The sequence below is a fragment of the Ammospiza caudacuta genome, chromosome 7 (assembly GCF_027887145.1).
Source record: "Ammospiza caudacuta isolate bAmmCau1 chromosome 7, bAmmCau1.pri, whole genome shotgun sequence".
NCBI classification, from domain to species: Eukaryota; Metazoa; Chordata; class Aves; order Passeriformes; family Passerellidae; genus Ammospiza; species Ammospiza caudacuta.
Window position 1 is genome coordinate 21,705,867 of NC_080599.1, and position 21,324 is coordinate 21,727,190.

At 44.1% G+C, this 21,324-nt stretch overlaps 1 protein-coding gene across 1 annotated transcript in view; it reads right to left on the minus strand.

Moving 5' to 3' along the window:
- The window catches only part of RASAL2 (RAS protein activator like 2), a 163,822-nt gene that overhangs the window by 67,119 nt on the left and 75,379 nt on the right, over nt 1-21,324 (minus strand). Inside the window, exons 2-3 of the mRNA XM_058808477.1 lie at nt 14,809-14,936; nt 6,178-6,301 (exon numbers count right to left, since the gene is read on the minus strand). Coding sequence (XP_058664460.1) covers nt 6,178-6,301; nt 14,809-14,936 — 252 coding nt within the window. The remainder of the gene's footprint in view (nt 1-6,177; nt 6,302-14,808; nt 14,937-21,324) is intronic.

Below are 21,324 nucleotides of genomic sequence, written 5' to 3' on the forward strand. Positions count from 1 at the left end.
GCAGCATTCAGAACAAACCAAAATCCTTTGGCTTCACTTGTGTTATAGAAGAAGAAAGATAGCAGCTTGGCAATTTTCTGTATACAAATAACTCCAATTGCCCAGGGGAATGTCACTGAGATCCAGGCATCCTGTTTGTTACATCCAGCCTCCCTGGAGTCAGCTTTAATTTCAAGCAGAGTTGCCTAAACTCTCCATCCTTCCAAGGCAGGCAAATTGCACTGTACATTGTCCAAATTTCAGATCACTTCAGGGCTTTTCCCAAAGTTTCCTAACCTCATTTGTGGATGCAAAAGATAGCAGGGCACTTTTCACACAGTAGATGTTTCCCTCTGCAGCCTGTAAAGATGTCCAAGATGTCCTGGATTTCACAGGAGGTTTTTTAAAAGGCAACTCATGGTTTGCATGCATTTGCATTTTGGGATAGACCATGATGGGTAAACAATACCATCTAAAGACTTAAAAGTTTTAGAATTTCAATTGATCTTGGCATAATTACACTCCCTACTCCTCATACCCAAGTCCCAGCACTAAGAGATCATGACCCAAGGCAGCAGACAGTGAAGCAGGCAAAGGTTGTGGTTGTCAGCAAAGCCTTGTTTGTGTAATTACATCAGCCAAAGGCTTCAGATCCCAGCTTGCTAAAGGCTCCCACACACGGGTTCTGCAAACTCTGGGCTGAAGGGAAGCAGAGAATGGAAGCAGAAAATGCATGGGAGCACCTGCAGCCTGTGGAAACACAGAATGGTGTCACATCCCCTGCTCCCTGTCCCACCTCACTCCAGCATCACTTGGCAGCTGCTGGGAGCACTGAAATTGAGCTTTGTGGTACAAAGTACAGGTCAAAAAGAAAAAGAAGATCCCCAACCACCCACTGAGGCCTGCTAAATGACATGATAAAGGGAACTGGCAGCAAGGCAGAAAGGAGGATGGGAGTCTCTCACAGGTACACACAAACAGGCTCGTGCAAGCCCAGCTGGGCAAACCCAGAGAGCTGCAAACATGTCAAGTCAGCACATCTGAATCCATCTTCCTGCCAGAGATACTGCCAAACACACCCCTCAGTGTGAGGGCTAAACCCAAGCCCTGTTTTGTATCCCTGCCATGCACAACAGTTGGCAGTAGATGGGGATTTTGCACATGGCAGCAGAATGAAAAAGCAGACAGGGCTACTGGGAAAATGACTGCACCAAGACACATATAAATCCCTACAGATGAGATACAGGGAGCTGTGAAGTGCATTTTTTCATCCCTACTTCCTGACAGATATTCTTTGTAGGCCAAGCTGAGTGGTGGAGGGTGAAGGACACCCCTCTTGTTGGCACACAGTTTTCTCAGAAGTTACAGGGCTTCCATCATATCAAATTCCAGAATATCACCTAAATAAATTTTTGCTGAACTTAAAAACCTTTACTGAGTGTAAAAAGTGGTGCATTGCAGATTCTTCCATTGAGCAGGTCACAAACAATCCTTTTTGTTCCAAAACAAACTGTCTCCCTCTCCCCACCTCCAAAACTAGTAACCCTTTCCAGGTATTTATCTTAGCTGTTACTGCACAAGGATCTTAATTATGTGGTAAGCACAGAGTAAATCTATTTTTTCTTTCATCACAAATACTTATTCCAGCTGGAATATACAGAAAGCAAAGCTCAGCTTTGATAGTTTTAGTTGTAAACAACTTTGTCTTAGAAAAAGAAGTTATTAAAATCACCCCAGGAATCTTTTTGGCTCTTTTCTGCTCTCTCCTGCCAGGTTTTTACCTGAAGGAAGAGCATGGGCTGGGTATTGGAGCAATCCTCCCCAGGCAGGAGGGCTCAGCAGAGACTTGCAGGAGCTGTTCTGAGGCACACAGCATGCAGCAGTGAAACCAGATGCTGCTTAACTCATCTTCTGATGCTCACTCCAATTCCAAAGCCTCTGGATTTTTAGAAGAGTAGAGAGGCAGGATTTCTGTCTGAGCCCAGCTAACTGCTCACCTGGTAGCAATGCAGTTTAGGCCTGGCATCAAAACACATCTGAGCTTCATTCTCAATGCTAGTGACTCAGGGTGAGGACAAAACCAAAATTTGCAAGGGGCATCTTCACTTCTGACCTCCTTTCAGCAACCTTTTTTCAAGAGATGCATATTCAGACTGAGAATAAGCAGGGTTGTTTCAACAGGTGAAACAGTCTTTTTTTTTTTGTTTTTCTTCTTGGATGATTTCACCTCCAAATATAAAAATATTTATTTACATCACTACTAGCCTTTCCAAAAATTCTCACTGACTATGCTCTTTCCTGATACTTTAAAATTAAAAAAAAACAACAGCAACAAAACCAGACCCCAAAGCCTTTCCTCATTTTCAATTAATCCTGATATTTGCACATATGCAGGCAAAAAAGATCTCTTATTAATGCCACAAAGCTGCCAGAATCCAAACTTTTGCTGCGTAGCCTCCTCAACAACTCTCATTTAGAGTGAGCAGGTGGCAAGAAGGAAGCAGAGCAAGAGAGAAGACAATTATTTTGGGAAAGGAAGTGGTAACTGCTACTAGCCTGTCAAACAGCATGAATGGTGGAAATCTGAATCATGCTTTTACTGTATGAATGGGCTAATTCCAACACACTGCTATAAACAACGATCCTCTAAAAGGATGTAATCTCTCTAACAGGAAAAAATACACCTGTTAGAAAAAGAGCAGGATCTGAAGCAGAAATCAGGCAAAACAGAGATGGCCCAGCTTGAGTTCCTCTTCCTGTGACATTTAGGTGCTGGTCTCCAGGGTCTGCATCACACTTTGTGACAGAATTACCCCACTGCAAATAACACTTGAAAGAAGGTTAGGGGCTGTCAAGCTGGAGTTAGGAAGAAATTACAGCTCCATTTTTAGCTTTCTTGAATGGAGGCTCCTCTGAGTAAGTGGTGCCAAGATGAAATCCTAGCAAGCAAATGACATACTTAGAGTGTGCCTGTTCACTCACAGAGGTATTACTACAATGATAGGGATTATGCACCAAGGAAATTTCAGGGCATATATTTAACGGATGGCTTGCTGACACAACTCAGGGTACAGTGTATCTTCCAGACAGGAATTAAAAATCTCAGCATTAGCAACAACCTCTCCCCTGCCTGCAAGCAGAGGGCAAGCTTCTAAGCTAGCTGCAGATGCTGAGTGCCTCTGGAATGAGAGTTTTTAAATGATCTTATTAGTTTTCAGTGTTTAAACAAGTCACTTTCTATCTTGTGCTTTTCTCCCTGTGCTGCCCCTCTGGCCCTCGTTTGAGGGTGACCACAGTGGTTTGTGCTGCTCAGAAGGGATGGCTCAGCTGCTCCTCTGGCAGCTGCTGAACCATCACAAATTACAGCTCGCTGTACAGAAGTATGTGGAAATTGGTGTCTATCTTAGTACAAGGGACTGTAACCACAGTGGTGCAGCAGCTGCCTCCCAAACAGCTGAGCCAACCCTGCAGCAAGGGGGAAAATGAAAGACACTGAGAGAATGACTTCAGCAGCCCTTGGGTGAAGCACACTTGACTGAGTGCTGAACTTTGGGGAGCTACACATTTCTTGCTTCCATTTCTCAGATGTAATGTGGGTAGTTTCTCTCCCACACACTTCCTAGGAATGGTGCCACACGGATGTGTGCATAATTCTGTAAAGAATGCCACAGAAATCTGCAGAATGGGTGCTACAGCTGATGATGCAAAGCCTTTGAATAACACACACAGTTCCACTTGCTCCATTAACAAAAAGATTCTCATAGAAGTTATAACTTTATTGCTACCAATGAAAAAGAACCCCTTCACCTTACAGCTCCTTTTTCATTTTTAATAAATAAATCTATTAATCAGCAAATCACAAGAGAGCAAATGCCTTCACCTCTGCACTAGAGCCAATCCTAAGGAGCTCTTCTGCAAGGAGTAATTTCAGATATCACTGTCAGATGCATGGCCTGCAGTTACCATGTTATCCACATGCTTCCCTGGGACAAGCTTGATATTCTTATCAGCTCTGCATAGCAATTTCTCTACCAGATACTGTACCTGCCTCTGCTGTGCCTTTCAGATTTTGGTGTCCATTCCAAAGCTATTTTAGTGCAGTTGTTATCTGTACTGCTTGTCATAGGTCCTGGCTGCCACCATCTGCTTCTTCCTCTGTATAAGGATGTGCAATGGTTCCCTTCACTAATGCGTCCTCTGGCTCAGCATCTTGACATAAAGCTATTCCCACTGCTTGCTACCAACCCACTTTTTTCATTAGCAGGAATTCTGTAATCATGACAAGAGACATTTTTAACCTGGATGTGAGAACAAGAGAAGTACCTAGGGCACTGCAATCTGAGATTATATATGACCTTCTTCCCACTCTCATCTACACTCACAGAAAGGGCATTGCTCAATTTTTCCTATCCCATTGCATGCCCAGCTCCTTTACCCACACACTCTGTGACGTCTGTATTCACTACAGCTGTAGCTCTCACATGTATCTTGTACTTTTAATATATTCTTGTCAGGCATATATCAAATAACACACTACAAGATGCCACTTGCATCTAAAAGTGAAGCCAGATACACAGCAAGGCAGATACCAAATAGCAGAGTCATCCATTCTCTACGGCCTTGAAGGAAAATAAAGAATGTTACAAGGTTTCATAGAAAAACACAACACTGGGGTTTCCAGCTATTGAGATGCTCAGAGAAGTCTAGAAAATCCACTCATTTTTGCACATGGTATAGATGAAGAAGGAATTTAAATCTTATATTTTTAAAGGTCTTTCTAGCTTATGAAGCTATAAAAAATATTCACTGCCTAGCGCAGACTGGCTGCAATTCTTTATTCCCCTCACTAGCCATATACCTGGAGTAAGTATTTTGCCTACAACACCATGTAAAGATGATTAATACCAGGTTTAGTTCCAAACAAGAATGAACATTCATTCATCTGGCAAAACAAAATGATCATTCAGAGGTGCATTTCAAACTCCACAAACAAATGCAATCAGGACTCTTTTCATGTCACTCATCTCAAAGTATTTTGCAGTTTTTCCTCCTAAATCCCCAACATTGTCCTGTTTATTTTCAGACTTCCAATCTATAATTTAAGAAATAAAAAAAAAAAAGAACCTTATCTGCCTTCCTCAAATAAGAAAGAGTTAAACAGTGCTATTGACAAGTACAAATAAATAAGCAATACAGTTCAATGTGTTAATTTACTATCTACATGGGTGGGATTTTCCTTTCTTGTGTGCAATATACTTGCAAAATAAAATACTTAGTAAAAAAAAAAACCAACAGCTGAGGCTGTGAAATGAAAAATACCTTATCTGCTCTTCAGCTTGGATAGCAGCTATCAAGGCTGCTTTACTATTTACAGATCCATGTTTATTCCTCATGCCTCACTCTCCCAGGAGTGACATTTTTCACAGCTGAACCAGGGAAGAACTGCTCCTGAGTCTCACCAGCCTGTGTGAAGGCAAGCTTCTTGCACAGGCTGGGAAGAGAAAGAAAGCTCATTTCCAGTGTGTGGTTGCTGCCTCTTCCTTCTTTTCTGGGAAGAGCTGGAATGGTGCTCTTTATGCAGCCACAGGTGGGGTGGAAAACAGGGGGAACTGGGCCAAACCTGGACTTGGGGAACCACTGCAACTTTGCCTGTCATTTTTAATATTTTTCTTATGCTTTGCCTAAACTTCAACATGTATAATTATAGCCAACAGCAGACAGACGGCTGCTTCTTTTGGGAATGGCACCCTCAACAGGTAAGCTAGAGAAAAACCTGTTATTGGGTGCTTGTTGTGAAAACATGAAGCCAAGGAAATTCCAAAGGTGAGGTAAAACACAACCAGCTACCAGCTCTAAACCAGCAGGAACCACTTAGAGCCATCCACAAGAGCTGCATTCCTACTGACCTGCATCCAGCAGCTCTCACCTCTAAATCCGAGGGCTGCCTAGTGAGTTTAAAAACACAGCTACAAAGCTCCCTTTGGGCCAGCATCCCATAACCATCTATCTGATATCTGGATAAATCCTGGTGCTTGGCAGTCACTTTGCTGGAGACATTTACACACAACGCCTGGGCTGTGCGACCTCCCCATCCTGCAGTGGTACCCGCCTGGCCAGGCTGCTGTGGCAGGAGCTGCCCTCTGAGAGCTCGCAGCTCCCCGGTATATTTCTTTTATTTCTCTCTCGTGGTTCTCTTACCTAGCTGGGCGGCCCCCTCTGCCGGGTACTCGGGGAACTGGCCCTCCGAGGGCACGCTGACCGTGCGGCGCAGGCAGCGGCCGCGGGAGGCATCCTGCGGCTCCGGGATCCCTTCTGCAGGCACCTGCGGGAAAACCGACAGCTGTTAGCTGGGCACCGGGACACCCTGTTCGTGTGCCATCTTGATAGGGGACTGTCACTGTCATATTTCCTGAAAAATCCTCTTTGCCCAGGATTTCTTCTCCTAGGAAGCTGAGAAGCCTCAGAGAAGAATAAGAACAATAATTATTTGATTGCTTCTCCTGTGTTTTGCTGCTTTGGAAGGTGGTCTGGAGATTGTCTATCCAACAGGTGGTTGATTGGTTTCATGTGAATTCTTTTAACTTAATGGCCAATCACTGTCCAGCTGTGTCAGGACTCCGGAAGCAGTCACAAGTTTTCATTATCATTCTTTTATAACCTTCTGTCTGTATCCTTTCTCTATTCTTTAGTATAGTTTTAGTACAGTATATAGAATCAAATTCTGAATTCCTCCTTCATCCTGGGAACCCCAAAAATACCACAGGGGACTTCATTTTCTCCTCATCTGCTAATGGCTCTCAGGCATAGTGTGCATTTGTGGCCTTAACACAAAATTCCAGAGGCTCCCCAGGAGAGTGCAGCAGCAGTGAAGGGCATGCTCAGCCCAGCATCCTCTGACCCCCAACTACTAAAGCACTCCTGCCTTTCTAAATTGCTTCCCCAGTGCCAGACCATGGCTGCTTCCAGAGGCTGCTGCTCAGATTGCTCCAGGCAAAACTTGGAGAAAACTTGTGCCAGCTACCTGGTGCACACAGGGGCTGCACAGGCACTCCCAGGGTTCAGAGAGCCTCACCACGAACAGAACGCTCATGGCTACGGCCCAGCAGCTCCTGCCATGCTCAGGTGGTAACTGAGCTCAGGATTGGAGAACCACTGGTTCACCAGTTGGTGAATTTGTACTTCACCACCATTGGTGAATTTGTGGTTGCTCCAGGCCAGAGAGACCTGCAGCCATCTTCAGGCAATGGCACCGCTCGGTGCTGGCCACCACACCCTCTCTTGGTGGCCACCACACCTCCTGGTGCTTGTTTCCATGCCTGGAACTTGTGGCTGGGCAGGACTCTCCCCCCTGAACCTTCCACAGCTGGAAGGAACCTCGGGGATTAGGGAGATTCAGCACCCAGGGGCTGGAGGGAGGCACAAAACATCTCAGTGTACCTTTGAGTACAACTGCAGTACGTGTAGCATGGCAGCTTCTTTACATGTGGCTACATAAAACACAGCTGGCACCCAAAGAAATAGAAGTCCCTGTCCTATTTCCTGTGCTGCTTCTCCTTTCATATCTTCCATCAACTCTAAGAAATGAGTATTAATAGCAAACAAAAAGCTATCATTCATTTGCACTGAAGGTTGTAAAAGATCTCAGAGATACTGCATTTTTTTAGAAACAGGCTGGACACTACAATGGCTCTCAAAACCAGTTCTGGCATTTCCTGATTTTTTAAGCACTTAACATTCTCTTAAGGTCATTTAAAATGCTATTTATGACTATCCTGATTTATTTGTCTCCTTCAAACAGTGCCCATTTTTCAAAACAAGTTTCCCAAACCCCTGGTGCTTATTCTGATCAGACTATTGTGTTCTCTGGTGATTTTTACGGCTGTATAAACTCTTGTGCAAAAGCAGATTGGTAAGTTAAACAGAGACTAATTTTGTTAGTTTATGCCACATTTGTTCAATCAAATTCACATATTAAATTTTTGGTTCTCATCTGGAGGCTCCATGTAGTCTTATTCCCTTCTAAACACTCTCCTGATCCTCTGCCTCTCCTGATTTTCCTGGTTTTCTTTTGGGAGATGCTGTGAGCCAGATTTTCCTGAGGATCTTTTGGTGGGATGCTGAGAGCCAGATTTCCAGATCAGCTATTACCAGTCACACGCCACACCTGCTTCAGCAGCCCTTAAAGCCCTTCCACACTCCTGTCACAGTGAACTCCCTGCACTACACCCACCTGCTTCCTCTAGACCAATACAGCTACTGCAGCATTGATTTCCCCACTAAAGTAACTCAAAAAGATCCCCTTAAGTCAGACTTGAAAATGCTTTATTTAGTAAAACTTCTCCAAAACCATTGTCTCCATTTGTATTGACAAAAAGGACTAACTCCAAGACTGCAGGACCAGTATTTATTGCTTAGCATGAGACCAGCCTGCTCTAAAAAAATACAGATTTGTGAACATGTAAAATGATCTTGCTCAGCAGCTCTGCATCCCTTGGGACTGGACACATTTTAAACAGTTCTATAAAATGTTCTGTGCTCAAACAATGGATTAATGGATGGAGAGACACCAAAACACATGGAAGTGCACAAATAAATACCATGTGAAAACCAAGGCAGACATCTGCAACCTTCCCAACACTCCTGTAGCCCCCCCAGTCCAGCAAGCAGTTCAGCAAAGGATTGAAGGGAATGGCACAGCCTTGCAGAGTCAGGACTCTAATGGTGATTCAGTCTTTCAGCTCTTTATTTTTTCCCCCATCCAGCTTTATCCTCTTCTTTCCCTGCTGAGACTTCACCACCCTGGGAATTCTCTGACCCTGAGCTGACATGCTGAGGCTGCTGGTTCAGGACTGGGGTCTGAGCAGTGTTGACTCTGTGATAAAAAGGTACACAGGGACAGTCCAGATGCTGATCATTTTAGCAATCTTAATTTTCATCACAGGTCACGTTTCCATGACAAATTTCACAATTTAATGAGGATGGGTTCAGAGCTCAGACTCTAAATCCACGAACAGCATCCCAGCTCACCTGCCACTGAACACACTTTTTAAGTATAAAAAGTCTGTATGGGGGATTTCCAGCAGTTTGTTGATGAGGGGACTTCAGAAGAAATAGGAGCAAGAGCTTTCCAACCATTTAATGTCTCTTAATGACAAATTAAGATAGTCACTTTTAAAAAAAGCAGATGGAAAAAACAGATAAGATTTATCCAGATTGGAACGAGTGGTTCAAGACAAACTTGAGAATTTGCAGACTCTTCTGATCTAACAGTCAGGAAGTTAGGTATCATGTAAAAACCAGTTAAATAATGCATTTTAACTTTTACCTTCCTTCAGAAAGTTAGAAGCTAGCTAAAATTTTGACATGGAAATCCACTTTGAAAATGACAGCAAACATTTCTCTGGGCTTTTGGAAATTAAATAATTAAATTTGCTTGGGAATTAAGGCAAATCTTACCTTATGGCTGGGTTCAGCCTTGACAAACTCTTATTTACAGGTGAAACATGTTTGCTCTAAGACCCTCAATGTGATAAGTCCTTTGAGAAGGGCAGTGAGATGTGGGAAGAGCTTCCCCATGGGCCCCATGCAGCAGTGTTTGCTCCCCTGGGATCACCACTGTCACACCACTACTGGTGTCAGTCACAGGAGATGGAAAGAAGGAAAACACCTCCCAGGTGTGCTGCTGCTGCTGGCCTCTGTCACCAGCACCAGTGAGCAGCAGATCTTGTCACAGTGCATATAGGTCTTTGCTATCCTTTGCCCTTGGTTAAAACCACCTCTAAATCTGAGAAGAAAGGTGAGATTTGGGTGCAGGGAGGGGAAAAAGAAGAGTCTATCACAGTGAAAAGTGTTGTTCATCTTCATTTCCAAGTGAACACAAAACAAACATTCTGCAGGACTGCAGCCAAGCTGCTGACAAAGCCCAGCTGAAAAGCAGCCCAGAGCCAGGTGCAGCCATTTGTCACATGCCTCCAAGTGGAAGTGCTGTGCACAGGGTTGTCTGTCTGAACCACCCTTCATGAACACTCATTCCCTTTCCCTGTTTCAAATGGCTCTGGTTTTAGAGACATGACCACTTGTCAGAACCCAGGAAATTCCTCTGGCTGCCCTGGGGGACTCGAGCCCCTGCCCAGGGGGCTCAGCGACCCTGGCACAGAGCCCACGGCCCCTGTGCCTGTGATTTAGCCCTTGGAAAAAACAATTACCAACCTTATATGAAGAATTACAAGCCACAAAAGTTTAAGTAGAATGATAGTGAATTTATCACAGGGTGAAAAATAGATTTTTTGGGGTTTTTAGCATGGGGGTTCAGGGGGCAAGATGGAGGGATGTGGACATGTTCTTTCTCCTTCCTCTTGGCCTCCATCTTTTGGTGTGATGTTGGCAGTTACAGATTGGTTTAGAGTAGGAGCTCACTGTCTAACATAGGTGATAGGTATTGGAAAGTAATTGTAAATATTGTACACTTAGTTTTGAGTATAAAAAGATAACACAGCCCGGGGGCAGCTGGAGTGCCTCTGTCTGTCCTGCTGAGCGCACCTTGGCTGGACAGGAGAAAAAATTTTATAGATAAGGAGCAATAAACAACCTTGAGACTGAGAAATGAAGAGCTCTGACTCCTTCTTCGACTGCTGGGCTGGAAAAAGAGACCTTTTAACGCATCTTGGGGTCGCTCTGAGAGCAGAGAACACAAGACCTACTGTGCCCTCCCAGACCCTCCCACCTGATGGAACAGGTTTCCCAGAGCAGATGAAAACATCTACACCTTTCTGACAGGGAAAACTCTTCCTTGTAGAAGAAATGCCTGATTTGTATGGGCATCAATCTAGGCCTGTTTTCCTTGTCTTGGAAAATGCTGCTAAATATTATCACACTGTGTAATAATTGCACATCTCCTGTCACTCAGGATTCCTTATTTGCTAACTCATCTCCCACATTCCTACAGGGATTAATTTTCTTTCTACTTACTTTTTAGGCATTGAACTCTAACTTTCATTAATAATTTTCATTCTTCAGTCTCACCTATTCTCATGTTATAAAGTTGACAAGGTGTCAAGTAATTAATGTTTTTCTACACTACACAAGGTGATACTTCCAGACTATTTTTGTCTAAGTAATTACAGATATTTTTGGATCAAGTTGCGCTTCAAAAGGCTTCTGATTTTCAACCTACTCTTGCACAGCACAGAATTTCTCTTGCATATACTTCCTTCAAACTGCCTTGACAATAAATCCATAGTAGTGGGACACTATGAGAAATGGGTTTTCTCTATTACAATGTTTATTTCTGTAGTGTTCCCTTGGTCTTAAAAATCTGCTGTATTTTTAGCAGGACTAACTGAAAAAAACCCAAATTTAGCATTATAACTGAAACAGTGGAGAATTCTTCCATTTAGCTGTTTACATTTTGTATATATTTTTCACTTTCTGACTTGGACACACATACCTGCAGAAGGATTTTACAAAGCAGTATAAACACACATTTCTGTTCCCTTCCAGACTCACACAAGCCAAGCTTCTTGGATTTCATTCCATGAAGTAACAAAGCAGATGCACAGAGAATAAAATGAGAGGTTTCAGACTTACATCTTTCAAGTTATGCCAGCCTTGTGAGGTTGTAAGTGCTCCTGATGCCTAAAGTTTGAGCTTTCATATTTTCCAGATTCTGTTCTGCATTAATATATAACTCTGAACTTCATATAAAGTCTTAGCAAGTTCTCTTCACAGTTTAGTTTGACAAAAAAATCCTTTTCCAGCCTCAGAACCAAGGACACCATTGCAGGTTCAAGCCCAAAAAGTTTAAAGAACAGAGAATTGAGGAGAGCAGACTGGGAGGATGGGACTGCATCACCTGGAGCTGGAATTGGACAGTTAACCCCAATGTGGAAATGGACCAAAACTTATCAAAGCATGAAGACTCATGACCCATCTTGGGTGTAGCCTCAGCCAGGCTCTTGTACTTCCCAAGGTGTATCCTGTGAAGGCCTTTTAATAAATCCCTACTTTATTCCATAACACAGCCTCTGTTCCAGGCAGCCTCTCAAGGCATCCATCACTCCCTACGGGCTGCAAGGGCACTCTGATCTGGCCATCTCTTCCTTCTTCCCCCACTTGTGGGTGTCCCTCTGTCCTGAACATGGATTCTATGATCCTCCTCAGCAGCCCAAAGGAATTCTGACCTACTCACTCTATCAGTAACGACTGTGTTCAGAGCAGGAATCTCTCCTGCTCCTGTTCCCTATTGCCTGGTTTGAGTCAAAAAACAATTCCTCCAGCATTACCTTTCCAGTAATTTTACTCTGAACATAATCTTTTTTTTTTCTTAAAGTAACCTCCCTCTTCTTTGTTCACCTGGTCTTTGCTTAGGCTCCCTGCACCAGTGGTCCCACCCAGGATGCTTTCATGATTCCCCATACAGAGACTTTTCCATCATCATGCTCTTAACAAGCATCTCACCCCACTGCTGCCTTAGGTCTTTGTGCACTCCTGTTTCTAGATCACATTTCATGGAGCCTCTTTCAACTCTGAATGACTTGCCAAGAAAAATTTAACTGCATTGCCTGCCCTCCCCTTTCTCAGGAAGGCTGCAAAGGGATACTCCTAGTTCAGAAAAAAATTAGAAGAAAATGTAAATCCAGAGTATCAGCCCTGTGTCTCTCTCTCCTGACTGGCAGCTCTACATGTTGTGTGTAGCTCTACATGTTGTGAAAGGGACTCAGAAGCCAGACTAAACCAACCTCTGATTTTCCTACTGAACATTCATAGCTCTGCAAGGAGTTCCCTTTTTCCTTTCATTTCACAGTAGCCACAAATTACTTGAAAATCAGAATGGCAAATCTGACTCCAGCTACAGGCTTCTGAAACAAATCCCATTATCAGCATGTGGAGTCACACCTGCACCAAAGGCATGTCTACTTGGCCCATCTGCATGCAGCATTTCCCAAAATAAGCTATTTCTCATTGTGGTAGTGCAGGAAGATCCCTTTGAAAGAGCACTGCAAGAAGTTACACTTCTCCTTGCTTTTTTGGGGGTTATTGCTACACTTAAACCTCAGGCCCTCTATAGCCTATATTGAATTTCCTCAGCTTCTGACAAAAAACAAGGTATTTAACCCCAGAATATAATGTGACACATTGGACTTCCCACATTTACTCCTCAGGATCTAGTCAAAAGACTCATCTTACTCCCAGCAAAATGCTTTCAGCTGTCTGTGGTAGGGGAAATAAGAGCCCCTAAGTGCATGATTACCACCTTCAGGTAACTATCTGTGATATGAGCCAGTGTTGTTCCAATTACATTTCTTAATGAGATGCATCCTTTTGGTCCAGCCATGCTGGAACAGCACTGTTTTAGAAATGATTCTCACATCTCCTTAAGTTTCTTCAGTGAACACTTCAATTCCTCAGGTGTCAGTCCTGTCAGACTAGAAAAGGAATTACATAGTAAACAAATACCATTAAATGGGCCTTCCATTTTGCCTGCTTTTGATCACCTCTCCCACACATCAGCATTAATGCTGTTCCCTTCTAATAACTCAAGTCCTTCTCTAAACCATTTCCTCCCACCCTCCCTATGCAAGGCAATATTTCATTGCAAATAAACCTGAGCACAGCTGACTGATATTTTATTCCACACCAGAAACAGGTCTCACTGTCAGGCTGTAACAGCCATATACAGAAGCTTCAAAAGAATCAAGAAAAACCATAGAAACTGGGGTCATCACCAAATACAGGAAACTATGGCATTAGACTAAAACTCATGGACAAAAAGCCTTCATTTTTCCTTACCTTTATGCCTGCACTGCCATAGAGAGGCAGGTTTACAGAGCTGTGGTGGCTTTGACCACCATTAAAAGACAGTGGCAGACAAACACAGGCTGCAGAGCTCCAGGAAGGAGTTTCACTTTGGCTGCTGTCACCTCTTCTGTGCCACCAGCACCTGGGCCAGCTGGATTATAACTGTGTGCACCACTCCATTCATACACAGGAGAGCTTAGCTCCCCTTTCCATAGAATGGGAAGGGGCTGGAAGAGACCTTAAAGATCATCTAGTCCCAAACCCCTGTCATGGGCAGGGACACCTCCCACTAAACCAGGTTGCTCAAGGCCTTATCCAACTTGGCCTTGAACACCTACAAGGATGGGGCATCCACAACCTCCTTGGGCAGCCTGTTCCAGTGTCTCACCACTCTGGCAGTGAAGAATTTCTTTTTAAATTCCCTTTTCCCCCCCCCCCCCCACATGTTTCAAAGGATTTGTGAGCGAAGTAAAGGGAGATGAAGAAAGCTGCCTTCTCCTTTGACCAATAAAGGCTGATGTCTTGTGAAGGCTGACATAGAACAGAGACTAGACAGAGCTAAAGAATAAAGTAGGGATTTATTAAGAGGCTTCCATGGATCCACCTTGGGCAGCACAACCCAAACTGGCCACAAAATGCACAACCGGTCATGGGTCATCCATTTAAATTTATAAAACTTTGATAAGTCCCAGTCCATTTGCATATTGGAGCTAATTGTCTATTTACAGCTTTAGCTCATGAAGTCTCATCCCTCTTGTTTTTCTCTCTTCAGCCCACGTTGTTTGTGCTCTTGGGCCTGAGATTTGGATCATTTGTCCTTGGTCCCCAGCTAGAGCAGGAATTGTTTTGTCTCCCTGCTCTGTGCACAGAGCTCACCATCCCCTCATAAGAAGCCCAGACCCACACACTAAAGCAGCACAGAATCTAAAAAATACAAAGTCTAAAACCAGAGGCATCGTTTCTTCCCTATTCCCAAAGGGCAGATACATTCCTCCCCCATTCCCAAAGGGCACCAGTGTGATCTTGTCTCACCTCCTTCTCCCTGTTGAGCAGCACCAGCTGGCTGTCTGTCAGGATGCAGTATTTCCTCTCCCATGTTGTCATCTCGGTGTAGGGGGACTGGCCACAGGACAGTCGGTGGGTGGGTGGTCCTTTCACATCTGGGAACAGAAAACCACCCCTTGTTAGCACGTGGCATTAACACCTTCTTTGCTTTCACAGCTCAGCAGTGAGATCTGAACCAAAACTGCACTTTGTGCTGAGTGGGGCCTGTTTCAGCATTTTAAAAGGTGAAATGGGAATCCTGGGAGGCACCCATGTGCTACTAATATTTATTTACTTATAGCATGACTTACAAAAATAGCAATACCAGGGATGAATAGGAATGTCTTTGTCAAAGGCTGAAATATATTGAAAAGACCAAGAGCTCTTATGAAAACTTAATCTTCCTTCCACTCCCCTCTCAAAACCATGGTTCAAAGGAGTACAGCTCCAAATGTACTCTAAATCTTAATAAAGTGGATTATTTGAGACTAAGGATAGAGAGATATAGGAAGGAAGACAGGGATCAAGGAAGGCAGGCTTGAACAAGGGAAGGAAAAATTCAAAGGGATGAACATTTAATCGAGAAGGGCTTACTGGCACCTTTTGGTGGGGAACCTACTTGATGAAATTGTGCATTTTCATTTAGCCACAGACACTAAATTCATACTTGAAAAGAACCCCAAACAACACCTCCAAACACAACAAATCAAACCATAATCCAAATAATTTGGTTCCCAGTCCTGATCTACTAAAATTTATTTTAAAATCTATTTCCTATAAATTGCTCTTGATTAAGCTACATATGATATTGTGCCTGTCACTACTAACAAAGTCCCTTCCAACCCAAACCCTTCTAGGATTCTGTGATTCATCTCTTTACAAAGTTTTGATATTACATTCTGATTGCTTGATAAGATTAAGTTTCATTTTCATCTCACACTCCAGTTCTACACAATTTACTTGCAATGATCTAAAAATCATCCATTCCCAATGGTTGTAGATCCCTCAAGTCCCAAGGGTCTGAAACAGACACTGCAAAAATCAAGGGAATTCCTGCACAGGAGTCCAGGACCTGCTTTAACTGTTTCAGGAGCAGAGTGAGTGTTCAAACCCGAAATGTTTTGCAGCAGTACCTGCCTTTTAGCACACCCAGCAGCACGCACAGAGATAATCAAGCTGCTTCTCGTAGCTTCTCCCCAGCGTCACCACTAGAGGCCAGCGAATCCTCAATCACCCAGCACCTTCCAGGGCCAGCCAGCCCAAAGGCCAGCGATAAACCTGCCCCCAGCTCGCTTCCCTCCTTGCAGACCCTGCTCGTGCCCCCTCTTTATCAAAAACACTGCAGCATCTTCATGCTCTCTTCCTGCAGCTCTGCCTCTGCACTGCAAGGGATGTGTCAGGCTTGGGAGATGCCTTGTCCAACCTCACATTGCATCAGGATTTTGTGATCATTCAGCAAACTGCTTGGAACAGGCAACCTCTGAGAAGGCTGCATGGCTCCTGCTGCTCTGATTAACAAAGAAGGGCAGCTTTGTGCCCTTAATGTCAGGTAAAATCATTCAGGGAAGAAGATGAGATGCAGACTCAGGTGACACACTGTTACTTGTGATACAACTCAGTTTGTGAGAGTGACAACAAATGCTGTGTGGCTCAAAATTGTCCAAAACTCTATTTAAGCATAAAGATAATGAAGAGAAACCACCATAAGCTCTGTGAAGCAAAAGTACACTTATGCAAACTCCTGGAGCACAACAGACTTTCCCACAAGTTCTGTATTAGTCCATTTTACAGACATGAACCCTCCAGGTAGACTTCTGGCATAACTGCAACTCACATTTATCATGGTGTCCAACCAAAAACCAAACCAGATGTAAAATAAAACCACTGCTGCTCCTGCATTGACCTTGGCTTCCCAAGCAGCACATGAGCCCTATTCCTGCCTAAGTATGACAGATCTGACAGAGAGTAGAGGAGAAGGATGAAGTCATGAGCTCGTGGTATAAGAGTGCAACAGAAATGGGAAGATGAGAGCTCTGGGGATCTGATCTCCTGGGTAAGAAAAGCATGTGATAAATCAGCAGGGGGAGAAAAGGATGAAGGAGTGTGTGCCCTGTCCTGCTGATGTGGGTGGGCTGCCAGTGAGAGTGCCTCCAGCTGCTGCACTGAGCCCTAACCAAGGAACTGCATTTGGAACTGCTGGTAAACTTTGTGATGGCAAAAGAAAACCCTCCTGGGCCATCAGCTCCAACGCAGAATCTACAGTCACGACTTGCCCAGCCCCAAAAGATCTTTGTGTTATAATTTCTTCTAACTACAGGCCTTGGCAGGATACCATCCAACAGATCCATGGGCTGCACAAAAGGAATTAAAGAACAGAACGACTTCTTCCACTGCAATAACAACTCCAGGACTTAACTGAGTCATCAGGCACTGTGAGCCAGCCATGGCTGTGTTGCCAAGTGGGTTGGCTACGTCACAGCAGCTTTCCACAGGCTGCTGGCAGACTGACATGCCATGCTGTGTCTGGAGCTGTCAGTCACCCCTAGAGAACACCACAGTGGTGCCATTTTGTGTATGCACTGGGGTCCTTTGGAACACAAGTTGGGCACAGCCCAGCAGCCCTGCAAGCCTCTCTTCAGCAAGCTGGTTTTCCAGAGCATGGGACCCCATAACTCCAGTGTGATGCTGTGAGCACATTGCAAACCCCACAGGTGTGGAAGGATTTCTGCACAGACAAGAAAGAGCCACAGGAAGGGAGAAGTGATGAGATAGTGCCCACAACAAGCTCCAGATGAACAACTGAAAACCAAGCAGGCTGTCTTTCCCTGCAGCCTGAACTACACCATGCAGGCTGTCTCTTTTAGAAGCTCTCACCTTTGGCTTTATTTCCAGAAAGCAGGTATTTTCATTGTCACTGATGTCACCCTATAAACTTCACTTCCCAGAACACTCACAGCAACAAGGACCCCAGTGTAGCTTTGGTGCCTCAGTCCCACCTATTTAAATTATTTCTCAGCTCTCCCTCCTGCACGGCTGATATCTTTGGAGCCTCTCACAACAGCTGTGACTTCAACATTTATTCTGAAGTATGTTACCAGTTTAGACAGAAGACTCTTTGGGACTTTGCACAGTATCACATACACGCTTGGTCGCTCACAAACCCCGTTCTGCTTTCCGGTGCTCTTCATCTTCGGTTTTCATTTTACATTCTTGGCTCCAGCTTTTCACGTGCATGTAATAAAAACCCACCAACCTCTTCCACTAAAGCCCCATAAAACTAATTAAGCACCATGCTTTGAATCACTACAGAAGTGAATTGCAAGAAGTCCATGTGTAACGAGGAACACTGAAACTTTTGGGAAAGACTGCAGGTCAGGATTGTCCTTTTTAACTCTCTGTCAGCTCACACAGCAAGGCTTGAGCTTTGGAGGTGAATGATCACTCACTCATGAGTGCAATGATTACTCCTTCAGACAGGAGCTAGAGAAGAGATCAGGGAGGTGCATCTGAAAGCTCTGAGTTTGCAGATGTTATGTGTGGGATGGGCTCATGCAGCCACACACCTAAATAGGCAAGTTCTGATGGCAGAAGATTTCTCTGGGTCTGATGCAATCCCTTCATTCTGCAGCACTACAATGAGGCATTCAAGTAAGCAGATCAGCAAGTCTACACATAGGATTAAAGGTCAGGCCTTATGTGCCTTCAAATGCTAATATCAGTTAAGTAACAGCTTGGAAAAAATCCCTTTCGTGGTACATCCCTGCCGCTGCCTCCCCTCCTGCCACATCTGACATCGCTCAAGACTGGAAACTGTGTTGTTTTTCCTCAGGGCTCTGAAATGCCACTAGCCATGATATAAATATCCACAAAGCTCCCTTTCTTTCAGTCAGATGACAACTTGTACCTTATTATTCTTGAAGTACAGGGCTTATTTTTAAAGAAGGGGAAAAATAGAGGGGCAGTGATTCCATAATCACATATCAACAACAGAAGTGTTGAGTGGTGCAGGGTGAGGAAACGTGGAAAGCAGCAGCAGCCAGTGCCAAGCTAATCCCCACAGACAGGGAAAGACATCTCAGGAAAATGATGGCAGTTTAGTAGTATTCATGGAGCAGAGCCGTCCTATCAGATGGAAACATTTCTGAAAGCTTCCATTGCAAACATGCAACAATTATTTTCCTTAAAATTCCAAATGTGTTCACGAGCGGAGAATATTTTCCAAAAAGCAGGCAATGGGCAGAATCAGAAAATTATTTCCAAGAGATAATGGGTGCTTCAGTGTCATTTAGTCCCCAACAGCTCTCTTACAACCAGAAAAGCAGCATCTTCTCTCCTCAGAGCTAGTGAAAAGGACAGAATTACCAGAAACCAAGCCAACAGAACTACATTAAAGGCAAATTCATGCCTTCAGACTCTGCCAAAAAGCACTCTACTTACCATCAATAAAAACACAGAAATAACCCTCCAGCCCAGTGATGACAAGAGCACCCCTGGCAGGCCTCAGAGCTCCTTTTTCTGAACTGCACTATTCCTATGGTGAAATCAAGGGCTAACTGAAGTAGTTGCCAAATTTTCCTCCACTTTATTAGGGTCCATATTCTGTTCCCAGTATTTCCAGCAAGGAGCTGCCAAGCAGCTGAGTAACTAATGTGGTGGCCAAGTTTGTATGCTGGGAGGAATTTTTTTCCCCTGAAGAGAGATTAGTAGGAGCCCTAACACCTTTTGACAACAGGTCTGCTTGCCCAATGTCAATGTTTCCACAGTGTTTTATGTACTTACCATAGAGACAGGATGAGAGAAAAGCATTTTAGGTAAGTGCTGTCATCTGAGAGCTTGTCAGAACCCCAACCTACCCAGCTGTGCATGACCACACAGTCCAGTTTGAATAACCATCAGTTCCAACCCTGATAAAGCAGGTTGAAACAAGCCTTACTACTGACAGGAAACTTCAAAGATAAGTAAGAACTACAAGTCCTTCCACTGAACTTCCACCATCTCAAAGCTCATGAAGGGATTCAAGAGCAAGATGTGGCAGAAAAGGAAATACAGTGTCTCAACATGCTCCATTCCCTCAAACCTTGGAACAAGGCAGGATTTCTGCAAAAGGAGTCACTAATGGGAGTGAAAATGAGCACCAACAGTGGCTCTGTGACACACAGCTGGGTGGGTATGTGCACCCAGTTCAGACAGCTGCTGAAGGTGAAGATCTGCACAGGCATTGGAGCAATCCTGGCCCAGCTGCCAGAGGGGCAACATCCCAACATCTGCACAGGGCAGAGGAGGAGAGAGGTCAGCCACTGAGAGGCTGCAAGGGAAAGCACAACCAAGGCAACTCCTATTCTCTCTCATGCTGCTATACAGAGCTGTTGTTTGCATTTCTTATTTCTCAAGCCAACTCCCAGACATGTGCAATGGTTTCTGATCCAACCCAGACCAGAACAGTGTAGACAGACACTATCAAAAACTGCTCAAAGAGAAGCTTATCACAATGCCCAAATTCACCTGGAAGAGGAAGGGACACTCCTCCTCCAAGTTTGTACAATCACCACACTGCCCCAACACAGAAAAGACAATACTTATGGTATAATATTAAGAAAATTCAGCACATACTGTGTGTGGAAATGCAGAGACTGCCATGCTACAGAGAAAACACGATGCTCTCAGGGTTGATTAATTTTCTCTGAATCACAACACACTTAGAAATATGACTAGCACACATTAGAAACAACACCACTGATTTTGCCATTTTGTTTCAAAGCACAATGTGGGCTCCCTTTCTAGGAAACCTGTCATAGCTACTCTGAGATCCAGCAGTGCTCACTTGCCCCTCTAAATCACTCTGTGGCACAGCTCCATTTCAGCTAAGAGGTGCCTACATTTTTGTGGTCAGCAACAGATCCCTGGTGCAGCAGGTGGCATTTTAAGTGTAGAAAGTGTGAGCAGATCCTTCGGGATGAGAGGCATGCCATTCATGTAGGATGTTATTACAGAGGTAAGTATCTGGTGTGAATTCTTCCCGTTGCATATCATGGCCACACTCAACAAAGTTCAGTCCACATGTAATGAGCAGCTCTCAATTCAGCTGAATCCAGTTGCTCTCCTCCAGCAGCTGCAGGCAATGATAACCAAATTCTTAGATGGAAATCTAATATCCTGGGTTAGAGGTAGAGAAGGCTTAGTCAAACCATCGGGTTTCAGAGATCTCAGAAGCTCTCATGCCGACCGCTTACAGCCAAAACACTACCTGGAAAATCCATTCTGCACAGAATAAAGTCATAAAAGGTTTAAGTAGGTGAAAACAGTATTTTAGAAGCTGGCAGAAGCCATGACCAGTGCCATGGCTTTCTCAGATTCCAATGTATTTGGCACTGTAACACACACTCTTCACAAGATCTTTAATTTTTCTAGTATAGGCCAATCTTGCCAATCTAACCTATTAACTTTCCACTGCTCTTTTATTGAGTGGCAGTGATCAGACACAGCCTCAAGACTGGTTTTCCACTC